The sequence below is a fragment of the Phalacrocorax carbo genome, chromosome 6, assembly GCF_963921805.1.
Source record: "Phalacrocorax carbo chromosome 6, bPhaCar2.1, whole genome shotgun sequence".
NCBI classification, from domain to species: Eukaryota; Metazoa; Chordata; class Aves; order Suliformes; family Phalacrocoracidae; genus Phalacrocorax; species Phalacrocorax carbo.
Window position 1 is genome coordinate 26336527 of NC_087518.1, and position 14322 is coordinate 26350848.

The following is a 14322-nucleotide window of genomic DNA, read 5'->3' on the forward strand; positions in this document are numbered from 1 at the left end:
TCAGGTCTCTAAAAGAAAACCTTCATATCTGGAAGTACTGTTGCAACACAAGATTTTTTTTTAATTGCTATTAAAGTTAGCTTTCTACTTACTATATGAGATTCCAGTGTATGTGTCTGAGAACAGCATGTACTAATGCTTCAGTAAGTTTTAATACAGTTGCAGCCGTGTGTTGTGGTGTAGAAAGATAAATAGCACGTACTGTATATTAAGGAATGTGCCTTCATTGTTTATTAATTTGAAACACTTTTGTAGGAAATATTTGAAGGTGATAACATGGTCTTGCAACATCTTAATAAGGATCGTTTTCTTATTAGTCTCCTTTCACTCAATATTGAAAACCAGAAAGGTTTCTCTCCCCCACTTGTACATACAGGCTTGAATGCCAGAAACTTTACACTGAAGACAGATATAACTTTCTTTTATTGCACATTAAGCTGTACAAGATATTTCACATAAAAGATATACTGCTGTCACACTTCCAGCATTTGCTCACTTTCTTGCAGCTGGGTTGTACAAAAGGCAACAATCATGAAAGAAACTTTTACCAAAAATAACTCAACAAAACTGAACATTAAGCCTACACTGTAAAACATCTGTTCCCTGTTACCCACAATATTGCACCTAAGCATGCTTACATGCAGAGAGACATTTTGGCTTGCTTCTTGTCTGTGGTATGTAGTAATAGTGTGTGCCCTTGTAAATCCTTTACAGTCAACAAGCTGAAATCCTATCTGAAACACCCATCTCTTCTTTGCACACGCAACTCACGAATGTCGTGTGAAAAGCACTTGCGAATACTTGTACTACTACATGCAAAAAAATACCAACTACTTTAAATAAAATCAACCATCAGATTCATTTCTTCACCCCAGGGCAGTATGGTTTATTCACTTTTATGGTGTCTGGAGGTAAGGATTTGTGAACCTGATTCTAAGTGGAATTTTCTTAATATAGAACAAAATAGCCAATGCCATTGTTGGAATGATCACTGACCCAGACAAATGCTGATCACTAAAGCAAAATATCCATGTAATTTACTGATAGGTAGTAAACAGTAGCACTTACCACAAACATTTAAATAGCTAATAATGCATACCTTAAGTCTCATCTTACCAGCCAGCTTGTACAAATAAAAGAAACACTAAGAATGATGATTCTCACTGATAATTTTTTCCAGTGTTTGTAGGGAAAACAAAAGCAGAACATAAGGCTGTTTTCCCTTTAAACAAAACTGTTTGCACTAAACTAATGGCCACTACTCATCTTTGTACACATTTGAGATTAAAATTATAGTTTTGTGGCTCACTTGCAACTAAGCTTTCTGGTATGCTAGCTGTCTGTAGCTTGTGATTCTAGGCTAGATTTCTCACAACAGATTAACTGCCTGCCTGTGTATTTCTCATCATACTACATTATAAATTGGTTATGCAAAAATCACAAATAATTTACCTACAGTAAATCTAGCAGTTGTCAGGCATCTCATGTCTTTTTGCACATGTGATTTCAAGTGGTAATTATAAACCCTATTTATGTGGATAACACTGGGACAGAATTTTCTTTATAGCTGTCTGGATACTTCTAGGTTTAAAATACTAGACCTGAGTTGGTGAAGAAAACTGCTGACATTTTTACCTCGCATTCTAATCAAAGGGCGAGATCCCTAGCTAGTTAAAGGTCCCTTGGTCTACTGTCTCCTAACATCTCAGTATTTGAAAAAAATGAGATCTCACAAAAAGTTTAACAGTCCTTGAGGTACTCCTCACCAAATGACCTGGGATTTAACTCTTCTGTAAGTATAAGATTTTTGAAAGTATTTGCATTAGTTTTCATTAAAAATCTCTATAGATTACTAATTCAGAATGACAACAAAAGGTACTACTTAACTGAAATAGGATACATTAAATACTCACTCACTGAGATATTGCACATAGGTGGCCCATTTACATAGCTTTGTAGCTAATAATTTAATGCAGAATTACTAAAAATATGAATACCAGTATGTAAAATAGAAGATATATTAAATATTCCTTGGGAAGAACTGTATCTTATGGAGTCACTGAAATATTAGACTTCCACTTGCGTATAATTAAAACTCAAAAGTTAATAAACTTTATAAAATTATAAATAAAAAGCCTTACTAGCAAATTCTTATCTAGACTTTTAAAAATATATCTGCATCACCTACCTATTAGTCATGCACACGCACAAAAAAATAAAGGCTATGAGTACAGTGTGCACACACTCACAGAGTAAGCAAATGTATTTAGATTTGAACCTTGGTGGTATTTTACTTAATGATATATAATACTCAAAAAATACTGTCTAACCATCCATAATGTACAGTTGCACTGGGCTCTAAAGAGGCACATTCTTTGTACACTGTTGACAACAGCCCTGAAATCACAAATTTTACAGAGAAAGGTAGGTAAGCGTTACACGCACAGACAGGAACAAGTAAACAACCAGACAGTAGAGTTGACACTGCATAGAAAAAACACAGTCCAGGTCAGCACTGAAACAATGCGAAAATTGAACAAAACTGGTGTGTTTGCTTTTAAGATTGTGTGTTTGTTTCTTTTTGTTTTTCATTTTTGCTTTAACCCTTGCTTTTAGTCTCAATTATCTAAGTAGCCTGGACTTGTTTTGGTCCTACTGCAACGCCATTACAGTCGAGAATGTACTGTAAACAACCTTGAGGTGGTGGTCGCTGAGGTGGGATTTTGTTTGGCTCCGGCTCCTTTAGTGATCCACTCTGGAAAATACATTTGGAAACAGAAGAGAAAAAAAAATTAGAGTAGCTTAGTTCCAATTTTCCACTAATTTGTCTTTATTTTCATTAGAAATCTCTTTATTGGTTGGGGATGAACATATACTTTTAATTTATTCCATACACCATTTTCTAATTTAGTTACTGTCTGACATGATATATGAATCCCAGACTAATGCACAGCTGAGGTTTTTTTTTTTTTAATTATTATTTTCCCTTTGCAGCATGTGATCGTGACATAAGGAGTGCCTTCTCAAATCTTACCTCTATTTGTGCATGGTCTGTCGCCTTCAGTTCCTAGCACCTTGAATGACTTTTCTGTATCTCATTGCTTCTGTTCTCTTTTTTAGGATAGACTGAATAGAAAATGGACTTCAAGAGATACCTTTGTGTAATTTAAGAAATGATTTATTTTTAATTACATTCACTTTTATCTGGAAGCACTAGCACAGCAGGAGTTTTTGCTAGTGGTAGTTTCACTTTGATTCGCTGAATGTAAATGGGAAGGGAGATGGACTACTCTAGGTTAGCTGTTTTGCTAAGCAAAATGAAAGAAGGAAGCAAAAACCACAGACAAATAATAAAAATAATTGAAATTACTTCATGCTACTCCATCTGACATGTTATTAGAAACACATGTAATACTTAACTTTTCAAAACAGGAGATTTATTTGGCAGTATCCTTTTCAAATGTATACTTGTCGAGAGGAAAAGATGGGCCTGAACCAAAACCCTGGAGCAGAACACCCTCTGGGAACATTAGCATTTGAATCCAAACTTTGTCTTAGGCCTGTCTCTAATATTTTGAAAACTGAAATATGTTAAATCATTGGACATAATAGCTTGGGTTTTTTTAAGGATACAGAAATTAAATTGCCATCTGTCAAGAGGGAAAAAATCCCAGAATGTATTAAATAGTAAATGTAAAATTAATTAAACATGTTTCTTGCAAAGTTTACTGTTTTTTTTTGACAGATTTGTATTTGATCTTAGAACTGCAGAAATAAATCTTATTCATAGTGATGTGAATTCCTGCACAGCAATCTAGAAGTTACGCTTTTTAAATATTACAAAACAACACTCTATCATGTGCAGCTGTTGCAAATCGCTGTCTGCTTTAGCTACATAAATAAAAGGACATAGGACAGGCCCAAAACTCTATTATTCAGAGTTACCAACCTTCAGAAGACCAAATGAGGAGTAAAAATAATATGTACCAAATGAATGAGGGAAAACCTGATCCTTGCACTAACTGATCCAGTTACATAGTTCTTGGTGAGCTTCATTGTAACGATGAGGATAAACAGAAAAGAAGAGAATTTCATAGGGAAAGAGACAGCCATCAGAAAATTTTGAAAAGCTTTAGTGTGGGTTAAAGTCTTCTGTTTTGTTTCTCTCCCTCTAATTTTTTGAACCACATGTAAAAGTTGACATTCTATTCTATGCATGTTTCAGTAGTATGAAGTATTTGTGGTATCCACTCTGTATAATGCATTGGAGCTCACTGAAACAATATGCATTTACATCAGTAATTCCTTGGATACTGGAGAAATTAGCTCAGAGTGGAAACCTTGAAAAGTTGCCCTAGAGGAGCTAACTCCCTTCATATTCTAGTAGCATTGTTCTGATGCACCTGGCACCTTCCTCTGCACGCCTTCAGGGCATTTGGTCGCTCTGGATTACAGAGAGAGCCTGTGTTTCCTTTGTAGTGTGACACATGGAGTGTGCCCTTAAAGGGAAAGTATAGGTGCTTGAGCTTGAGAACCTCCAAGAGTTTCTTTCTGGAGGACTAAACAGATCATGTGACTTTTGTTAGAAAGCATGCATAATATTTTATAAGGAACTTTAGTATGATTACCGTGTGATAGACTTCCTAGCCTTACAAAGGGCCATAAACCAATCTATATGGTTCTCTGCAGTGGCAGAGGGTGACTAAGGGAGGATATGAGCACTGCCATTTTTCTACTAAAACAAAAGTAAAAGATTATGTAGGTAAAACTCATCTTTTATTTAGGAACTGAAAACACAGGCTGGCAATTTAAATTCACATCTACTTTAAAGTTAAAACAACATCTGCAGGGCCCTGTTTCCTCCAGGCCTTGAGGATGAAGCAAATCTACCATTTGTTCTTGCACTGAAATGGTCTTCGGTTTTATCACACACACCACCTAACTGATTTGATGTGACAACATCAGTACTTACGCAATCTGCATATCTCTCCATCTTACAAAGAAATTAATCAATAAACCTTATAGAAGCTTGCTAATTCTCATCTCAACTGTTCTGAAAGTTTAGAGCCTTTGTGCATTTTTTGTTGAAGATGCATTTCACCCTCTCTAGTCACTGACTGCAGCTGTCCTGATTTTACCACCCACACATCCTTTTTTTTCACCAGATATCACCTGGTGCTTCCAGGAACCTCACCCACACTCCAGGCCAATCACATGGGTATATTACTTTTGCTAATGAGCCAACCCACCCAGGCTGACCCAAAAAAGACTAATTAGCATTACATTCCTAATTGAGACATCTTACTCATGGTTTTTCAATGGTTTGTAGTAATCCAGTCCTTTTCAAGAGTCTTTCTTTCAGACAGTCAGAAACCTTGATACTTGATATTAAAGACAGGCTTTGAACCAGTCTTGTTTGCTGTCCTGAGCCAAGGCCTTTAATAAAATTCAGGCTTCTTCTAAAACACCAGTTGTTGGCAAATCACCTCTCCAAGGTGGTGTGCCAATGTAATTGTAAGAGCTGCTAACTCCTTATAGGCAACACAATCTCTCTGAACAGAGATGCTGGACTAGACCTGTCCTGCAGATGTATTCACCCCTTGTGTTTTTTTTCTTTTTTCCTTTGTTGCCCAGCCTAGAAGTTCACCCTCCTACCACTTTCTTTTAGTACAAACATGTTTTCCTCTACTGCAGTTCTGATCTACAAACTTGCCTTTTGCTTTGCTCATCCATTGCAGGAATCAAGGATTAGAATGCATAATATATCACGGAAAATGACACTGAACAGATCCTTATTTGGATGCTCAGGGCTAAAGAGCAAAATCAATAGTACAGAAGCTAGAAACTACAGTGCTCACTATGGCTTAGGATTACCTAAGTGAGGTGTGGTAACTGCTGTTGTAAGGAGCCCTTTTGGTTTTCATTTTATGGAACACAACATTCACATTACATCCAAATTCCCCATAGAGAAGGGATTGCTGATGTTGATAGTAACATTATATAGAACTGCTTATAGACTCTCCTTTTCAACGGGGATTCTACTGTTTATATAGCTGTTGTAAAAAAATATAACTTTACTTGTGGAAACCTCTAAGCCACATGAATGCTGCAAGTACACTATAGTGATTTCTCAACTCTGGGTACAACAATCGATGCTTTGGTTGCATAATGGCCTTTAAGAACATTGGCTAAGTTAATTATAGCCAGAGCAGAAAACCCACTACTTGCCTAGGAGATAGATGTCTCTGTAGCACTTCCTTCCTTTCCATACTTACCTGAAACAGCCTCCTTCAAATTTTAGGGGTAGAACTGGAGGAAAGAACTGTTTGTTCCTCAAAGCATGTTGTATTAGAATTTGATCAGTGGTATTACTTCTTTTTCTACCTTGTATATTTATATAAATGCAGACTGGTTTCATATATACTTGAATTTTGAATAGTCTGAAGAATGTTGAAATGGGTGGGAGCAAAAGCAGCAACTTGGCAGGGAAATAGCCCTTGGGCAAAAGAGATACTAAACTGAGTCCCAGCAAAAATTGATTTTGATTTGGCTGAGTTTGAAGATTTTGTGAACTATAGTTGGAGCACATATAGTTGTTTTTGGGTTTAATTTGGTTTTCTTTGTAATGCAATGATAGAAGCTTTTCATAGGTATTCCATTATTTGAAGGGAAAGCCATGTTTTTCAGGTCAAGAAATAGAGGGATCAATTGAGAATTGCTAAAATATGAGCTGAGTTAGATTTCATAAAGGAAACAAGAATAAATTGTAAAACAAGTAACAGGAAAACTAAATAAAAATGTGATTGCTAAACAGAGAGGTAGTTTAGATGATGTAAGTAGGGTGTCAATAGTAAGTGAATGTTTGAAGTGTCCTAGATTATGAGAAATATAGGAGCAAGGGCAAGATGGCAGGTGGTATAAAAGCTAAAAATGAGGTGGAGGTAAAAAGCAAATATCTTCCTGGGCTCATACTGGTCAGACCAGATATTATTCATCTCAGGAATCAAAAGCAGATAACTCACGAAATACAGAATTCTGTACCAGATATCTCTAACAATTGGAAATGTACAAGTTACACTGGAGAAGGTTAAGCACTAATACTATAGGAATTACATTGTGGGTAAGGAAGTAGCTACTGAGAAGATAGGCAGTTATTGAAGAAAAACTAATGGGAAGGATATAACTGGGATGTGGAACTCAAGTAGCATTTTCATTAATGAAGCTGGTATAAAAAGGTAGGTGTGTGCTACTAAAAGCTGTAGATGGTACAGAGCTGGAAGACTACAGGACCAAAATATCCTAAACAAAGAATGACATTGATGAGCAAAGTAAAAAATAAAACCAAACAACTAAACCAAAAACCCCAACAACTTAAATGTGATGTCCAAAGTAATTTTTATGGTCTAATAACATACATCTGTCAGAAATGCAGAGCTTACTAACTGAAATCTAATGGGAAAGATTTGTGCAGTGAAAAAACTAAAATCACACATTCAGTGAAGTAATTCCCGTAGGTGTTAGGCGTGATGCTGTGTATCATTTACATCACGGCTGCTCAAGAAAGATGAATATAAGACGATTAGGTGCAGAAAAGTGCTATTATACTGACCAGGCAGATGAAAGAGTCTCTACCTAAAGCATTTCGAAGAACATGTCTTGCTTAGCTTAGCAAAATGAAGGCCTAAACGCAGTACAATTTCTTTTTGTAAATATATTGTACTGGTGAAGAACTAGGCAGGATACAAGCTAGACTACAGGACAATGTAAACCAAGAAGAAATGGGTATAAACTGAATAAAACTGGGCTGGAAATAAGCACGTTGTATAGTTTAGCAAAGCAGTAAGACCTTGAAGTGGCTTTCTGATACTGAGCATCCAAAAATAACAATCTCCTTACCACCTTGTTAATTACTGTGTTACACATTCAATGTGTGGTGAGTATGGCAGGGACACTTAATGGTTGCTGGTTCAGACCTTACCCTATTTTGGGTGAATCTGGCACAGGTGATGTATCTGCTTTGCTGTGTTGCCAGTTGTGCTGAACAGACTACTGCTATTTGTTTTATTATCTGTTCCCTGTGGACTGAGAAAGGCAGTGAGACAGGCCTAGCTACAGTTATAATGGAGCGATGTGGTAAAGCACACCTTGAAAAGAAGCCACCTTCACTTTGTCTAGTGCAAAGAGGGCAGCTAGAGGAGAGTTGGCTCCTGCTTTTTACAGTTTTTTTGAGTACCAGTGTTCAGTCTTGCCTTCTCCACTCAGGAAATCTGTATGGAAAAGATACTCTCAGCAATATTGATGGCAGCCTAGAGTTTCTTCATGTTGAAGTTGTGATAAAGAATTCAAAAATTTAGAGCATTGTTATTGCTTAACTAACTTTCTAAACTACCTCTGTAAAACCCAGTAAGATCTTCCTCTGAATGGCAAGCAAAATGACTGCTAAGTGGAGCAAACAAGCTATACAGCTTAATTTTCACTTGGGATAGTACTTACAAAATGCACTGAAAAAGCTTTTTTTAAAAAACATCAAAAAGTATTCTTAGATTTTATAGAGTGTTTTCCATTGATAGATAACAAATTACTTCCTAGAGAATAGTTTCCTTCTTGAATATTTTTACAATCATAAAAATGAGTACCCTAGTATGGACTCACTGCTGTTTAAAGGTACACTCTGGTATTTCCCCTGGGACACTGAAACTGGTGACCTCCCACTGTCCATTCGAGTCCTATTTTCTATGTTTCTATGTTCTGCTGAACAAAAATAGTCATGTGTCCTGCCCCGCCCCCCCAAAAAAAGATGAGGTTTCTAGAAAAAAGGAAGATGTCAATTTATCAGGGAAAAAGTTTCTTAAGAAGCAGCTAGATGGCCCCCTTCCAGAGCCAATCAGTAATTCTAATGGACAATGATGCAGTCTTATTTTATTGCAGCTCTTGCTTAAAGAAGCCAGATTTCAACTTTTGTTTTTGAAACGGGAACATTAAAAGCCTGCAGTTGCACAGCAGCTTTCAGGCAGTTCTTTCCAGCAAAAAAACTGCTCCACATAGACAAGGAAGGAATGTGGGCTATGTGATAGGAGAGAGCTCCCCCTGTGTGCTAAAGCAGCTGCAGCTAAAATGTATACACATGCATGTTCGTACTGGAGAAAGAGAACTGTAAGAAATGACAGGCAAGTGAAAGTGGTACAACATATCTAGAAGACTGCCAGTTACTGGAAAGTTAAACTTCCTTATGCCTTTCTCAGTGTACATAGATACCTCTACATACATAAAGGATAAGGTACCCCTTGGGGCTCGATAGTGTCAGAATCCTATGCTGTTGTTTGAAGTTGTAAAGTGTTTTGACCCTTGAACCCAGGGACTTTGACTCTGGCTGATGCTATGTCCCATTTGTTCCTCCAGTCTTTTTTTTTTTAAAAAAAGCCCATTTTGCTTTTCAAATAGTAACAAAAAAAGTAGATGGAGGGAAAGGAAAGGAGACGAAAGAGAAGTCTCAAAAAAAAATTTCGATTAGGTTCAGCTTAAATAAACAAAATCAGAGAGTAAAAATAGATTAAAAATAAGATAAAATAAAAAAATCAAAAGGATGTTATAGGATAGTAATTATAGCACTAAGACAAACAGAGAGATCTCAGACTCTCCTTTTCTATTTGTGTACATGGCAGCTATTGTATGCTCTGTAACGATGGGATTACTGTTTTCCTTGTTTTAATTTTGAAAAGGCTGGTCTGTGCTCTATAATGGATTGAGGACATTTTTTGAAGTCTTCCAAAAAATGCCTGTGGGTCAAGAGAGCTATTTCTCTCTAGTCTACTAAGTATTTATAAAGGCTACTCTATAGTAGTGGGCTCATAATCACTTAAAAATTAAATGTTTTCTTTGTTCTTGAGGGTAGTTACTGTGCAGTTGCAGAATTCTCAGATAGTGTCTGCTTCTGCCAATACAAATGGTAGATTGTAAATGATCAGAAGATCACCTGGCAGAAGGTAATAAAAAAAAGTTATCAAAAGCATGATTTTATTGTGCAAATGAAGACAAAAAGAGAACAGTATTGCTATTATGTTTAAAATAAATGGGGAAAAGTATCTATTAACTAGTAATACTTGTTATGTTTTTCAGTTTTAGCTAGCATTTTGTTGCCTTCTGAATTATAAAATTATTAGCACTAAGACTATAGCACTATATCCTACAGACAATTGAAGTAATTCTAATCATCCCAGTCCTGAAGCTTGACTCTGTCAGGTTGCCTGTGGGGCTTTTTCCTTTAGGCTTCTATTCTAACCAGTACTTTTGTGAACAACTCTTCCTCTTACCAAGCTTTGCTCAGCTTGTCTGCAGGGATCAAATATTTTGCCAGGTACACAGCTGGTGATAAGCATTCAATATAGAGTATTCAGAAATAAATGAAAAAAAAAATCAGGCCACATCCTGAAAGCTTTTATTTCATTTGGACAAATTCCTGTTGATGTCAGTAGAAATTTTGACCAAATAATCCTAAACCTTTAATATTTGAGCCTTAGTGTATTCTCTCATACAGTCTAAACGTCATCAGGTTTGTTTAAACAAGGGCATTGTAAAGGCACACTTGTTTAGTTCTTGGCACATTATTTAAAAAAAGCTGAAAAAGATAAGCACTTATTAGTGTTTTGATTTAATACATCTCATTTAATGGATACATTCACAGCTAACAACCAAAGGCGTTTAGGTAGACATTTATCACTAGCAAATATCCAGCAAGCCATTTACCTGTTACTTCTGGTCAGGAGTCAGACTAAATAAGCAACAGAATTGAGCAATACATACTTACCTTCCTTAGTAATTACTCCATCTACTGGTACAGGATCTCTTAACTTTCATTATCAATTTGTTAGTAAAATCGCTGCTCAACATGTCTATGTTGTGTCCCACTGTTTTTTAATTACTGTCAATATTAAAAATCTTAGGATTTATTTTCCTGCATGAACTTTGTTCTTTAATATATTACAGTACCTGAATGCCAAGTTCAAATGTTCAAACTAAATCAAGCTTTGTGTAATGACATAGTGACTGTTTTAAACATATGGACATCCTTCATCCAGCAGTTCAAGTCTGAGTCTTCACCTCTCTTATGATCTCTGTCACTTATATGAAGAACACAGTATCTGCCCTGAAGAGGTGTCTTATTCAAAGATGGACAAAACATTCTTGGTGTAGTAAAAGATATGCTACCATTTTATAGTTGTAATAAATAAACCTGACTGCTGTAAATTTAGCTGGAATGAAGTGTGCCTCAAATGTGGCCTTTTACCAGGATGTGGTGAGCTCAGGGTGCATACATGTTTATTTTCTTCTGCTTTTCTTAATTCCATACATTTCTATTAGGATCTAAAAGGGTAACAGCTGTTTTTCTTATATTTTTACAAAGATGAAATAACTAAAAGGTTAAGTAACCCTTTGATTAAAGTAAGCATCTCCTCTTCCAAATATACACAGGTAAACATTATGGGCATATATGTACGCTTATATTTATGTACACATTAAGGCAGCACATTAAAATGTATTCCATATTAAAATAATGAAAAGAAATGAATATGAAATAAATACATTACAATAGCATGATGAGAAATTTTCGAATAGCAAGCATTTACTATTTGTAAAATGTATACTCAATTTCGTGTTTGATGTAATACAGCTTCCATAATACGATGTAATACATTGTAATACTAAATACTACGTTGTTGCACAAGAGAACAAGCCACAAGATGTCGCTGTGATTAAGACAACCAAAACTCAATGCAGTAAAAGGGGTCCTTCACTACCTTCAGTATTTCAAAAATGACTTGTAAAAATCGTTTTAACATGATGCTTTTAAGAATCGTTTTTGACTTAGATAACCTTTGAAAGGTACTGTACTTACTTTTCTGTGATGAATATATGCCCCAGCAATATTTTCCATTGTCCCTTATGAGTTTTGATGACAATGTTTTAGATTCTTTGCCAATATTTTTAGGAAGGTATCTTGCTGCTGCCTGACTTATTTTCCTTTAAGTCACATCAGTAACTCAGTAAGCATTTTAATATGAGGAGTAATTTGCTGACTAGGAACTACGATTTAAAAGAACTTCTAGGCAGATTGACAGTGCAAGTGGTAAAGAATAACTGCTTAGATTTTGTTTGTAGTCTTGCTGGCTGTCAAAGTGCAATACAAACTTCCTGAGGTAAACACTGAACAGAAAAAACCTTATTGATTGCTAATGTAGAGTACAGAAGATGCTAAATTAATATCACACAGATACACTACCTGTTTATTGACAAACTATATTGCTCTGTTTATATAGAGTAACCCGATGTAAGAGTTCAGAAAGGTAAGCAATTAAAGAGCCATATAGTAAAATACTGTCCAGATTCTTTCCAGGGGCTCTGTGCTCCCTTGCCCTTAGCAGAGAGAAAGTCAGGCTAATTTCTTGAGTATATTTAGGATATGGGCTTCCATCTACAAATCAGGGTACACTGGCTTTATGGTCATATGATGCCATAGCTGCCATTTGTCCCCTATTTAAATGTCTTCCTGAGAGAAAGAAATAAAGCACGTATGGTTTTAGGAGTCATTAGATCATTTAGCAACCTTCATAAGGCAAGCTGTTTTTAAATTACTCCTGCTGTCGGTTAGATCTAGTTACACCAGGGAGTGATTTGCTTTGCGCCAGTTCAGCAGGATTCTCAGATACTAATACTGAAAATCTGTATTTATCCTAATTCATGCAGAATGATTTAGTGTAGTTTTTTAACTTGTTTATTTGCTAGGTAATCTCTCCCTCCAGACATAAGGAAGGAAAATATAGTCCTGCAAGTAAGTGCTGAGGGACTGTGACAGAAAGAAAATTCTTGGTGGTGATGTTAATTGGTGGTATGAACATGGCCTGGCTAATGCAAGTAGATTTAGCGTTAGGGGTCTGAGGGACGATACAAAGCTGTAGCAAACTTACATGTCATGGTTATACTTCAGGTGAACTTCTCTAAGACTGTGCAAAACAGAAGGTTATTTAGAGATAAGGTCCACACCTCAAATCTAGTTCAAAGTTTACTTCTCCTAATAAGCAGACTAACACTGAATTCTAGATTTCCATATAACCCTGTGATGGGATCCCTCCCAGTTAAGTGCATTCCCCTCCAGTTAAGATCAAATCAAGTCACTGTATTGTCTGTCCATCATAAATGCTTCAGTGATTTGAAACAAAATGCTGCTCATCATAAGTAGTTTGCTTAAAAAAAAAATGGAAATACAACAGATGGAATGTCAACAGAGAACTGTGACTGCTCTTATAGAAGCCCATGAAGAAGTAATTTGATCATGGTTTGCTTTTCTCTCTGGAGGTAATACTTTCTGTTATTTGCACTATGTTCACATTTGGTTCAATTTTCTCCCTGAACATAGAAAAATAAAATTGGACAAAACTGCTTGGCTCTAGTCAAATCATGTAAGGGTGGGGGGTGGGGTGTGGTGTCAGGGAGTAAAGAATGAGTAAGATAAAGACAAAACCAGGAAAAATAGAACTAAATTATGCCATATCTCTAAATAGCTGAAGATAGCTGAGTACGGGCTCCACTGATCTTAACTGTATTGAACTTCCCTGTGGTTGAAGAGCGAAGAAGGTATTAAAACATTTTATAACGGAGTTCTAAGAAATGAAACACTTCAGGTTCTGCTACTGTAGTCTCAAAATAATTGAAGTACTGCCCTTTTCACTTCTGCGTTGGTGTGCTACTCCTTTCTTTTCAATCATACAGAACCAGGATATAGCTGGGAATGCTGTGCTCTTTGTGATGTTATGTCATTAAGGATATTGTGTCTCTGGTGCACAAATTTCTTCCTTCCATTAAGGATAATAAATTCCTTGTTCTTTTGCAGATAAATGCAACATGATCTTAACAGAGCTGGACTGAAATAATGTTTTCCTAATATGATTTTCCTTAGCGTCAACTGCTAACATGACCGTAATAATTTGCATTTTGCGGTAACACTCATACACAATGTAATATTCTACACAGAATTTAGTTCATCAAAAATCATACCATGACTTGACATGCAGCTTTGAATAGATTTTTTCTTACTATTGTTTTATATACAAATCCTGCTACAGAAACAAGCATAAAATAGCTTGCACTGAGCAACCACCTGCAGAGTTTTGCCAGTCCAGACAGCAGAATTTTCAGCAGTGATCTTTCCTATCAACACATGGAGAGAGAGATAAGCGATTCCCCTGGCTAGAACACTTCACTGACTAGATTAATCTACTGGTTTGGTTTTTAGGAAAGAGTTGAAAAAGGCTCCTCAAAAGATCTGTC

The 14322-nt window shown here is 36.1% G+C and overlaps 1 protein-coding gene across 1 annotated transcript in view; it reads right to left on the bottom strand.

Moving 5' to 3' along the window:
• SYN2 (synapsin II) overlaps positions 1-14322 on the bottom strand; it is a 204067-nt gene that overhangs the window by 4780 nt on the left and 184965 nt on the right. The window contains 1 exon segment of the mRNA XM_064454350.1: positions 2695-2755. Within this exon segment, the coding sequence (XP_064310420.1) occupies positions 2695-2755 (61 nt within the window).